The 12,821-nt window shown below is 40.6% G+C and overlaps 1 protein-coding gene across 5 annotated transcripts in view; it reads right to left on the bottom strand.

The window, feature by feature from the left end:
* Positions 1-12,821, bottom strand: part of LOC125462997 (metabotropic glutamate receptor 4-like) — a 1,119,827-nt gene that overhangs the window by 856,028 nt on the left and 250,978 nt on the right. For all 5 annotated transcript variants that reach the window (XM_048553588.2, XM_048553586.2, XM_048553589.2 and 2 more), the window contains exon 3: positions 3,544-3,760. In XM_048553588.2, coding sequence (XP_048409545.1) covers positions 3,544-3,760 — 217 coding nt within the window. The remainder of the gene's footprint in view (positions 1-3,543; positions 3,761-12,821) is intronic.

The following is a 12,821-nucleotide window of genomic DNA, read 5'->3' as shown; positions in this document are numbered from 1 at the left end:
TCAAAAGAACAGCCAAGTGCTATTTCCATCCATTTCGTGCTCCCCCTTCTCTCATCTCCACTAATCATGGATCTACACTGCTCAAATTTCTCTGTCAATAGGTGTACAGGAGCAAACAAAGACAATTTTATGAAATTTATTCCAGTCTCTATCCAAAAACACCAGGAATTCTCTCTGCTCTTCTAGATCCTGGTAGATTTGAACAAGACACTGTTGGAAAATCACGATGTCGACCAACAGTTTCCAAGCTTAATTCCTCTCCTCGACCCCCCCATCAGGATGGCCAATGACTTTCTCTTCTCTGGCTGCTGAAAGAAATTTCTGATGGAGGACTTGGTAAGCATCCTGCCCACCTTCACTACTTAGATCTTGAAAAACCGTTAGGAGTTGGACAAACTCTGGGGCAACAGGACAGATTTCCAGGTCAACCAATAGAAAGCATAGGCTTAGTTGGAACTTCCTCTCCCTCTGTATGGGCCCTAAATCCCATTCTTTTAATCTGATATTCTAAGGTCAGTTTAGACCAGTTTATTGGTACAGTGAGACAAAGGCGTAGGATTCCATATCCAAAATGTATATATGAAATTTAACGGAGGCATCTTTGAGTATCAGCGGAAGGTGCCTTTCAGATTATATTCCACTTAATCCTCTCCACCTATTGGCCTATCAGCTGTTCTGGATCACTTGGGAAATAATGCTATTATGACATACTGGAAATGTAGCAGTGGGATGCAACTGAAATTAGGATGATGGTATAATGTCACCCATCTTAATATCAATTATTTAAATTTCCTGCACATCAATTAAAGGGCTATTGGAATAAACCAGGCAGACTTAGCTTTCAATTCCGGTGGAGGGCATTGAAAGGTACCAACATTAAGTATCTGTTTCAATGGGGTAAGATTTTAACTGATGGGGAGCAGAATGGAAGTACATGCTTACTTCCTGACACTAGCACTTTAGGAATATTAGCATAAGGCTCATCACTAATGTGTCTGGAAGCTACACATTCAGAATAGGAAGGAGTCTGCACTGTATCTTAATAGGGACATTCTCCTGGGGTGCCAGAGATGTTATAGAGCTTCTGAATAGTCCTTTCTTTTGATGATGATGAGAAAGGAGGAGATTGTGGTGCAGTAGCAACACCAATGCCTTCAGAGAATGGCGCATTTGAGAAGGCTCGTTAGGACCCACTCAGCCACCAAAACGTTAGCCATCCATTGCCCGAATACCAGTTTCTCAGGAAACTCCAATTTTGCAAGGATGTGCTTTTTAAACTTATCCAATATGCGACAACTTCCCATTAGGTACCGTTTCAACAATTGTTACCTGTGGAGAAGTTTTGATATATCCTAACACTGAACACATCAGGGCCTTTGCAACATTATACAGTTAACAGTATGTTGTAGCCTTAAGAAGGTTGTCTGATGCTTTACCATAGTTTAACGTTGTTTTACCATAGATTTTTTTTAATCTGCTATAATTTCTCACTTTCTCTCAAACATTGCCATTTCCTCTTTTAAGTTATTACAGCACATTAATCCTATACCCAGTTTATTGATGGGCCTCTAGTGTTAACCCTGCCATCAACAATGTTGGCCGGGGGGGGGGGGGGGGGGGGGGTGCTGGAAAATGTTCATATTTTCTGTGCATGGGCTGATGGATTGACTCATTTAAAAAACTCAGGCCATAAATTTAAATATGAAAGTAATAAATTGAGAAAAATGCTCATCTATTTAGTTTCCATACTGTGTAAATAGTATTAGTAAAAGTGAAATATTTCGCAGTGCAAATAGAATCACTTTTAATAATTTCACTTAATATATGAAAGATGTGCTACAAGGAAGATTGAGGATTTCTTAGACCATTCATTTAATTATTTCCACATGTTCCCCCTTTCATTTCATTCAAGATAAACCTCCCTAATCTCACATCCACTCTAGTCCTAAACATGCTTTCCTAATTTCTCCCCTACGTCCCCTCCAATTCTCCCTTTTGCCAGTCTGATTTCTTCTCCTTAAAGCAACAGTAAGATTAAAAGGTTATGATTTCAATATCCATTTTCAATGCCTCCAAATTAGCCTGCAAACATAGAATCAATAAATGCTCGGCAAATTTCTCAAACATATTAAAATGTTTTAGAGACGAATCTGTAACAGCGTATTCAGTGGAAAACTGAGTTTAGAGATAACCTACATAATGAGTCTTCAACAATATTGCTGAATTAGTATCTGCCACTCATGTATTGCTTTGTAATGCTTCCAGCAAGTAATTGAATAGTTTGAGTACTTGTGCTCTATGGTTAATCTGGACAAATACCAAAAACGTGAAACTTCTTTTAATCTGGATCTTTAAAACAATAACAAAGAATGTACCATTATCAGAAAACTTAAACATTTGATGATGTAAGACATCAACCTATCAATGATATAATTTTCAATAGAATGTAAAGCTATGCAGAAAGAAAGGTGATCGGCTAAAACTACATACGTACTCAGACTGCTTTAGCAGTTTGAGTGATGCCTGCACTAAGCAACTTGGATTATTTTTACCCTTAAATGAATAAAAAGCTTTACTGTGTGTATTCTCTTGATATGTTAGTGTCACAGCATATAACAATTTTTCCCTCTTTCCATGACACGAGCGAGACGCAGAACAAAAATAGCAGATAAAACACATGTGATATCACGCACATCTTTTTTTTGGTGTAACCATTCTAAAACAGAGTTTAAATGCAAGGTCTATGGAGCTGTCTGACACTTTGTAACACACAAACAAATGCAAATACGATGTAGTGCCTTCTCTGTCACTTTGCATCAATGTTAAGTCACTTTCAGCACAACTTATGCAAGCCCAATGCTGTTCAGCCAATTACTGTCTTTTGTTCTGTCAAGAATTCTTAATATCAATTAAAAACAACTCACTTGTGAGAATCCATTAACTCTACTGGAAGCCATTGAAATACCCAGTTGTTTCTTTTTCATTATAATACAGATTTTGATTTTGGCCCACAAGTGTACTGATTGACGTGAAACATCAGGAACTGTGTAAGCCACCCAGGGTCACAATTCTGTGTGAAATTTCTCAGAAGAAATGCTTTTATTCTTTACTTTGAGTGGCTTAGATTACGTTCAGGAATAAATTATGGTCAGGAATAGTAGATGGTTATACTTTGATGACAAATTCATACTAAACTACATATCAACATAATTTACACACTGGGGAGAAACACAATGGTCTTTAAACTCTAAAGAATTCTTCCTGTTGTGGCAATAAGAGTTTAACTTGTTTAAGTAAATGCAATAAATTACCTTTAACTATGTTATTATATTTTCTAGTATGACATTGATTGTCTGTTTGATAGTTGTTACATTTTGTTTTTCCTGTCTTTTGATTGACAACACTGCTGAACAGTGCAAGTATTTGTGAAAACACGCAGATTTATGTCCTCAATTTAAAACTGCCTCATGATCGCTTATTTTGATCCACATATGGACATTTACTTACGGCACTAATAAAACTCAATGCTAAAAAAGTACTGACCGTCTTCTCGAGATTTCTGTATGAAGGCTTCCACTCCACTTTCTCCATAGCTTCCCTCTGATGCAAGGGTAGAGACATAGTTCCATCGTAAGGCTTTGACGATGTCAACCATGGCCTGTGTTTGAAAGGTGTCAGATGGGACCACACGAGAGAAAAAGTCATACCTGCTGTTATCACTCAGCTCTGGGGCTGTAGATGCATAGCTTATCTGAGGAATCTGAAATAAAAAGGAGACACATAAAATGTGATGTTTTTCAATGATTATTTTGAATCGTTTAATTCTTTCTCCTCAAAGCAAATATACAGTTTGTGAATCATGCTTTGTTGTATTCACTAAGGAGAAATGTTTCCATTTCTGGAGTGTGGATGGGTACCCATGGCAGCACTCCCAGACTAAGCAAAGCAAGGATCAGCACTCATGAAAATTCATCTATTTTCCAATAAGTTGCTATTTTGATATCTTGATTGGCAACATTCTATAAATGTAAGTTACAAATGAAACAAACAAGGCCAATGGTACCAAAAGAGTCAGGCTGAAAGTAATAATAGTGGGGGGCAGAATGACAAGGGATGATTAAGGCCCTCTAAAATACGATCAGGACTATTGCTTCCTTAAGGTTTCTCTCACCTTTTGCAAATGGTAACTCACCCTCGTTGTTCTGCTCAAGAATTATCCTGTTGCTGGACAGATAGCCTTTGCTCAGAAGGATAGTTCAGCAGTTTGGAAAAATCAAAACTAGGATTGCCACCTCTTTGTTCTTAGCATGACCAGCCAACCAGTCCAGTTATACACACTATTGGTTGGTTCACTTGTGTTAAAAGTCTAGCCCCACATCTGTTAGAACCTCCCATTAGATGGAGGAATTAACAGCAAATGTGTTCCACTTTGTCGGATTCTGCAGCAAAAATTTGATTACGAATGCTGAACCATATTATTTCTTAAGGGCTAAGGCAATGCAATGAGGGAGCAGGTGACACAGAGACAAAAAGGTAAGAAGGTATGTTTTGAAGATGATACATGGATGTGGCAGACGGATATACTTAGGCTGAGTGAGTAGAAAATAACTCGGGCAGATGGAGTGCAATGTGGGAAAATGTGAAGTCATTTTTAGCTGAAAGAATAAAAGAGCAGAGTATTACTTCAATGCAGAACAACTCCAGAATTCAAGGCGTAAAAGGATCTTGATGTGCTCGTGCATGAGTCTCAAAAAACTTACTACACAGGTACAGCAAGTGAATAACGTGGCTAATGGACTGATATTCTGCATTAGAAGCAGAACTGAACATAAAAGGTTGGTACGTATCATTTATGCATGGCATTGGAGAGACTACAACTTGAATACTGTAGTTTTGGGTTTCTTATTGAAGAAATGATTTAAATGTTTTACTAGATTGCTTCCAGAATGAATGGCTTATCTTACGAAGAAATATTGGCAGTCCGGACTTGATTTCACTGGAGTATAGAAAAGCAAGCAGTGATTTAAGTTCAGTTTATAAAATCCTGAACGGTCTTGACAAGGTACATGTGGGAAGGTTGTTTCCTCTTGTGGGTCAGAGCAGAAACTAGGGAGCACAGTCTTAAAATTAGAGGTTACCCTTTCAGTATAAAGATGAGGGAATTTCTTTTCCTGAGGGTTCAGACACTTTGGAAATCATTGCCTCAGAAGGGTGGAGGTGGGGTCATCAAATATTATTAAGGCAGATAGATTCTTGTTAGACAAGGAAATCACAGGTTATTGGGGGTAGATGAGAAGGCAAAATTCACAATAATGTGAATCAGATAAACAGTGATCTATTTGAATGGCAGAGCAAGCTTGAAAGCTTGAATGGCCTCCTCTTCCTCATCTTTTCACAAGGTCATGCACAAGAAGAGAAAGAAGAAAATCAAAAAGGTAGAGAACAAAGGATACTTTATACGAATCATTACAACATAATTAAAAGGTTGGTGAATGTTCAGTGAAAAACCCAGATAACAATCCCTTCTGCGGTCGCAATCCCTGCAACTGAATTAACAGGAAATCTCAAATTGTGATTCATAAGGATTATCAGAAACACAACATCACCACTTACTGCTAAGTGTTCAAGTCAGGAACTAACAGGATTTACATTATATTGTTAATTTTATCTGCTGATTTTGCTGCCTGCATCTATAGACCCCAAATTTCAAAACCATTTCAGCATTAAACTAAAAATTGAAGCCACAACCAGTCCCAGCTACATGACAGATTGACCTACTCAGACATCAATGATAACGCTTTTTAGATATCTTTAAAGATCTGTTGAAATTGATGTATTTAACATGATATTGAAAGAGTGTATTTTGTTGGATGCTGTCAAAGCTTTCAAAGCCTCACAACCTGGAAATGGCCTTTTTAAAACCAAACTCAAAAACACATTGCAATTTTTTTTCCTTTGAAATTTATTGCTATCAAATGCTAGAGTTCACCATATTTTCCTAAGCTCCTGTTAGATGGAATATGTCTTAAAATACTCAAACCATTACTTAGTGAGATTCATTGAGCAGAACGTCATAATTCTTCACCAAAAGAGACAGTAGGCCTAGGTTGCGAAGGTTCAAGTCTCTCAATTTTATGTCAGAACCAATCATTTGAGTTTTATAAGATGTGTGATAAGTTTGATATCCTTGCAGGCTGATCTGTTTCTTTCGCAATATTTGCCAATAGTACCAAATGTGGTACTGGGCTATGAATGCCTGAGGTAATAGAACTCTACATCTTAAAAATAGTGAAACAAAATGTAGCTTTAAGGAGCCTCTATGACAAAGGCAAATCACTGCAATGGAGAGGCTCTGCAAAATGTCTAGCCAGAAGGAAAGAAGTGCAATGTGCCAGTTGATACTGTTGATGGAGGCATACAGAGCACACAGTCGATCTAGTTAGCGATAGACATGAAGCAAGCTTGAGCCCGAGGGGATAGGATAGGAATGAACACTACGCTAACAACAGAAAAACTGTGACTTTTCAAAGAGACTTCTCTCACGGGAAATGGGCACCACAGGTAAAGCCTGTATTCATTGCCATAATACATTGTCCTTCAGAAGGTGTTTGTCAGCCACCTACTTCAGTTTCTCCAATAAATCTGCTCCAGCTATACGCACAGCGTGGTTTGGAAGGAAGTTCCAAAATTTGATCCCGTGACAGATAGGTAATGGCAGCACAGTATGAAGAAACCGGTCAGGTAGTAGAGGATTTAAATTTGCTTTAAAAAAAGCACAGGCATGCTGCTGATATTTTTTATCTCATGCTCATCAGGGGAAATTTCAAATGACCACAACAGTTTCTCCCGCAAGAGAAAAACACGCTGATTGGTTGTCAAGTTGACTGTGATTGACTAATGCATTGTCTTGGAGAACACAATAGTGAGTTACAGGCTCCCCATAATTCCATATAATTCAGTAACATTGCCCAGGGTTTGAACATTTTCCTTCTGCTTTCGCGGAATGTATCCTTGTCTTTGAATGTCACTTCCAGCAAATATAAATGAGCCGTGTGAACCTGTGGAGCTCTGACTGATCGGGAGTTGACTGCGCATTTACAAAAAAACCTAAAATGATCCAATATACCCAGTTGCAAACAACAATTAAGTGAACTTACAAGGTACAGGTCAGATTGACTTCCAAAAAACAATGATGCACCTTCCTTCATGTCTTCTTTGTTTCAGTGCAATCTATATTGTTACCACTCCATAATAGCAATTTAAACAATTTCAGCTTATTGTGTGATATTGCATCAAACTTTAAAGATGCCAACAACTTGTCAGCAGGAGTATTATTGGCATTTGTAATTTCAGTAAAATTCCAAACTGCCATTAGTCATTTGTCTATCTCTTGTCTCCCTTTAAATACACAAATAAATTTGATATTGGGGATTGGACAGAACAATGCCAAGTTGTCACTTTTTTTTAATCTTAAAAGCTCAGGTTGGAATGAAATGCAGGAAGATAGAATAAATCCTAATTTGCCTGGCAGCTGTTAAGTTTCTAAAGTGAATCTACTTTCTTCGCTATCTCAACCCAGTTCCCAATGGACACAAGCTGACAGCAAATAACTGTCCAGAAATTGTTGTTAATTGGCATTACTTCAGCAGTTTCATTGAGACCAAGAAAAGGTTAGCTGTCACGTTAGTGCAGCAGAATATTGTTGTCTTCAGTTGAAGATGCAGCTTAGAAGATCAATGGTGAACATGTGCTGGGTATTTCACACCTATGACATTTTGTCTGAAAGATCCTTAACACTACACATTGCTACACAGCAAAACATATATTTCAATGCTGACCAAAATTAGTTTTCTGATGCTTTATGTTCATAGCTACTTCCCTTTCTCAGTAATTCACATTATGAATTGATCAACAAAGTGTTGAGTACATTGCAGATTATTGAAGAGGATGCCACACACCTTTAACTTACCATGTTAGTTAGAAGTAGCACTCAAAGAGCAAATACATTTAACATAGAGAACATAGAACAGTACAGCACAGAACAGGCCCTTCAGCCCACGATGTTGTGCCGACCATTGATCCTCATGTATGCACCCTCAAATTTCTGTGACCATATGCATGTCCAGCAGTCTCTTAAATGTCCCTAATGACCTTGCTTCCACAACTGCTGCTGGCAACGCATTCCATGCTCTCACAACTCTCTGTGTAGACATCCCCTCTATACCTTCCTCCAACCAGCTTAAAACTATGACCCCTCGTGTTAGCCATTTCTGCCTTGGAAATAGTCTCTGGCTACCAACTCTATCTATGCCTCTCATTAACTTGTATACCTCAAATAGGTCCCCTCTCCTCCTCCTTTTCTCCAATGAAAAAAAGTCCGAGCTCAGTCAACCTCTTTTCATAAGATAAGCCCTCCAGTCTAGGCAGCGTCCTGGTAAACCTCCTCTGAACCCTCTCCAAAGCATCCACATCTTTCCTATAATAGGGCGACCAGAACTGGACGCAGTATTCCAAGTGCGGTATAACCAAAGTTTTATAGAGCTGCAACAAGATCTCACGACTCTTAAACTCAATCCCCCTGCTAATGAAAGCCAAAACACCATATGCTTTCTTAACAACCCTGTCCACTTGGGTGGCTATTTTAAGGGATCTATGTATCTGCACACCAAGATCCCTCTGTTCCTCCACACTGCCAAGAATCCTATCCTTAATCCTGTACTCAGCTTTCAAATTCGACCTTCCAAAATGCATCACCTCGCATTTTTCCAGGTTGAATTCCATCTGCCACCTCTCAGCCCATCTCTGCATCCTGTCAATGTCCCGCTGCAGCCTACAACAGCTCTCTATACTGTCATCGACACCTCAAACCTCCGTGTCATCTGGAAACTTGCTGACCCATCCTTTAATCCCCTCATCCAAGTCATTAATAAAAATTACAAACAGTAGAGGCCCAAGGACAGAGCCCTGTGGAACACCACTCACCACTGACTTCCAGGCAGAATATTTTCCTACTACTACCACTCGCCGTCTTCTGTTGGCCAGCCAATTCTGTATCCAGACAGCTAAGTTCCCCTGTATCCCATTCCTCCTGACCCTCTGAATGAACCTACCATGGGGAACCTTATCAAATGCCTTGCTGAAGTCCATATACACCACATCCACAGCTCGACCCTCATCAACTTTTCTAGTCACGTCCTCAAAGAACTCAATAAGGTTTGTGAGGCATGACCTGCCACTCACAAAGCAGTGTTGACTGCATTTAATCATGCTCTTCCAGATGGTCATAAATCCTATCCCTCAGAATCCTTTCTAACACCTTGCAGTCAACAGATGTGAGACTTACTGGTTTGTAATTGCCAGGGATTTCCCTATTTCCTTTCTTGAAGAGAGGAATTACATTTGCCTCTCTCCAGTCCTCGGGTACGACTCCAGTGGAGAGCAAGGATGCAAAGATCTTCGCAAGTGGCGAAGCAATTGCATTTCTCGTTTCCCAAAGCAGCCGAGGACAAATCTGGTCCGGGCCTGGCGACTTGTCAATCTTAATGTTTGACAAAATTATCAGCACATCAGCTTCCTCTATCTCTATCCATTCCACCATGCACACCTGCTCTTCAAAGGTTTCATTCACTACAAAGTTCATTTCTTTCGTAAAGACAGAAGCAAAAAACTCATTTAGGGCTTCCCCTACCTCCTCAGACTCCACACACAAGTTCCCTATGCTAACCCTGATCGGCCCTACTCTTTCTTTGACCATTCTCTTATTCCTCACGTAAGTGTAAAATGCCTTTGTGTTCTCCCTAATCTGTTCTAAGATAGCCTAATACATTAAAAAAAATGCACCTCGCAACGCTAAATCAGAAAAAGCATTTATGAAGTGTGTCAATTAAAAATCCTGTTGCATAATAATTTTATGTGATTAAGTATATTTTCAGTACAAAATTTTAGAACCATAGAAACCCTGCAGTGTGGAAGCAGGCCATTTGGCTCATTGAATTCCCACTGATCCTCCAAAGTGCTTACCACCTAGACCCGTTCCCCTATGCTATCTTATCCCTGTAACCCTGCATCTCCCATGGCTAATCTATCTGCCCTGCACACATCTTGGGACTACAGGAGGAAATTGGAGCTTCTGGAGGAAACCTACGCAGATACAGAGGAGAATGTGCTAACTCCACACAGACTGTCTCCCAAGACTGGAGTGGTACCTGCATCCCCAGTGCTGTGAGCTATCGCGTCACACCCACACACACCCCTGCTCCCTCCCCCCCCCCCCCCACCGGATGTTATAACATCAAGTACAAGCCACTTATCATTGAGAAACTTCACCATGATAAGCATACTTCTCTTTAGTTTGGCTTCATTAATGTAATTCTGATCGTAGCAAAGAATATGAGGCTGAGATTCACAGATGTGGTGGGTACACTTCTGAACGTGTAATGCAGAGAATGTGCAGAAGAGTTTACCAGGCCACTCCGGCAAGTTCAGTGATTGGGTGAGGCAAGGAAAATTAGGGGAAAAAAATGGCATCAGATTGGAATGCCATCACATTCCACATTTTGCTTAGTAGCAAACATCTTACCAGGGCAATAGAATTTTTAGCAGTGGTGCACAGGATCCCCTGTGGTATCATCAACTTAAAGAAGGCAACGGTCTACACCTTACAGATGCAAATTTGCAAGCCTCAGATCATCCTCAAAGATGCATGCAATAGTATCATTACCTCCTGGTGATTGATATTATGGAAAGCACTGTGATGAAAATAATAGCTACCTTATCCCCTAACCGTTCTATACATCCATTTTCCTGTGCGCTCTCTCATCCCATTCCATTGGCTTCATATCACTAACAATGTAAGCAGTCAATAGCCTTTACTTTCTTTGTAAGCATCCCCCCGCACATCCAAATCCCCCCAATTATCCTCCCCTGTCTCAGTCGCCCCCACCATCCACAATGGGGCAAAGATCTTGGAGGCAGTCTTGGTTGGACACCTCTGAGAAGATTGTACTAGCAGTCCCATTACTACAACAATTACATTCATGGTCCAAATGTTCTAATCCTTGAGGAAATAGTACTGAACTGAGAAAATTCATGCTGAAGTGCAAATCCCATTACAGATTGTTAATCTAAATCTAATTGCTTTCAAAGTTTGCTCATTGTAAAACAAAAACAGGTGACCACATCTAAATCATCTAAACTGCCAGCAAGTTCACTGATGTCCTTCAGGAGAGAAACTGGTCATTCTTACCTGATCTACGTGTGACTCCAGACCTACCGCGTTATGGCTGATTCTTTATTGCTGCCTAAAATAGCCAAATAATCCAATTCATTGTATTCAAACTGCTCAGATGAATACCTTCTCAAATTCATCTTCAGGAAATGGGTGTTGTTCCAAAGCCAAAATTTATGCGTGGGGTAGTCTTCCATCAAGCGAAGAAGGGCTGCTGGCACTCAGCAGATCCTGGGGCCATTAGTAAAGGACAGAGTCTGTTCCAGGAGCTGGGCCACAGTCAGTCATCCACTCAGGGTGATCACTGTAAGGAGATACATTCATCTGCAGTACAGGAAATGGGCTATGTTCAGTGCTATAGACCTTTGGTAGGCAGTTGGGGTAATCATTTAAGGGTAATACTGTCAGCTGGGAATTCTCAAGGAGAGTAGTCTCGAATCTGGTCAGTTCTTTCACAGGACTGCCCTGGTAAATTCAGGCTTTGAGGCTTGAAAATGCCAAGGACTGGCGAGTCTGTACATTGAGACATGGAGATGGGGAAGAGGGAGCTGGAAATGGCCCAAAGGTGGGGGTCGGGAGAACTCAGAGCAGTGTGTGATGAAGACAAGGACTGTTATGGGAAAGCAGAAGTAGGCAGGTGGGGAGGGAAAGCAGAACAGATGAGGGGCCATGTGCTGCTGTGGGAGGGTAGAGTTTTGGCAAATAAACACCAGACCGTCACTGTGGCCTCTACAGAGGTGCATACAGGACCATAGTGAGCATCATTCAAGTGTAATATCAGAAAGCTCAGAGGGCAAAGAGGAAAATTGGAGGAAGACCTCTATGGGGTGGGGTTCTAAAGTGAAATTGGTGGAAATAACCCATCCCAAGTAGGACAAGGTAAAAGAGAGTATGAGAAATCCTGAGTTGGAAGTATAGGGTGCTTAGTGACCAGGACAGGCCTGGTGTGGAGGGCACCCGCTAGGAGCTGCATTCACTGATATTTGCTCGAAGCAACCTGTAACTAGAAAATGCCTTGGCCAATGCCTAAGGTGGGCAGAGTCAGTGACAGTTTGATGGACAGAGGCACGAGCATTGTGAAGATAAAGGCACCAATTATGTGACTTCAAAATGCAGGTAAAGTTGCCATAGTTTGTCTCTCTCATATTAGTGAGAGATGCACTGTGGTGACTTAATCTGAGGGTCACTACACCACGGGTAAGGGAAGAGGTTGAAAAGGATTGTCTTTCATGGTAACCTCAGTTCGTGCAGGAATTAAAACCATACATCACAAACCAGCCCTCCAGGCAACTGGGCAAGCCAACCAACATTTGCAAGCATATCATCAAGCACGTGAACGTGCATGCAGTGTGAAAGTGTTTGTCGTTCAAACATTGGCCACAGGTATACACATCATTTCACTGGTGCTTGCAAATGCACAGAGATCACAATGAGATCACGGTGCCAACTTTAACAGGGTGTATACTGGCCGTAACAAACACCATACTTGCTGGATTTCCAAGGGTGCTGTGGACATGGATTTACAACTTCACGGTGACTTTAATGATAGCCACTACCACCTCTAATGATAATTTCCATGGTTGGTGTACGGCTG

This window comes from Stegostoma tigrinum, chromosome 21, assembly GCF_030684315.1.
Source record: "Stegostoma tigrinum isolate sSteTig4 chromosome 21, sSteTig4.hap1, whole genome shotgun sequence".
Taxonomy (NCBI): Eukaryota; Metazoa; Chordata; class Chondrichthyes; order Orectolobiformes; family Stegostomatidae; genus Stegostoma; species Stegostoma tigrinum.
The sequence above is the reverse complement of the archived record's forward strand: the minus strand, read 5'-3'. Positions and strand labels throughout refer to the sequence as shown.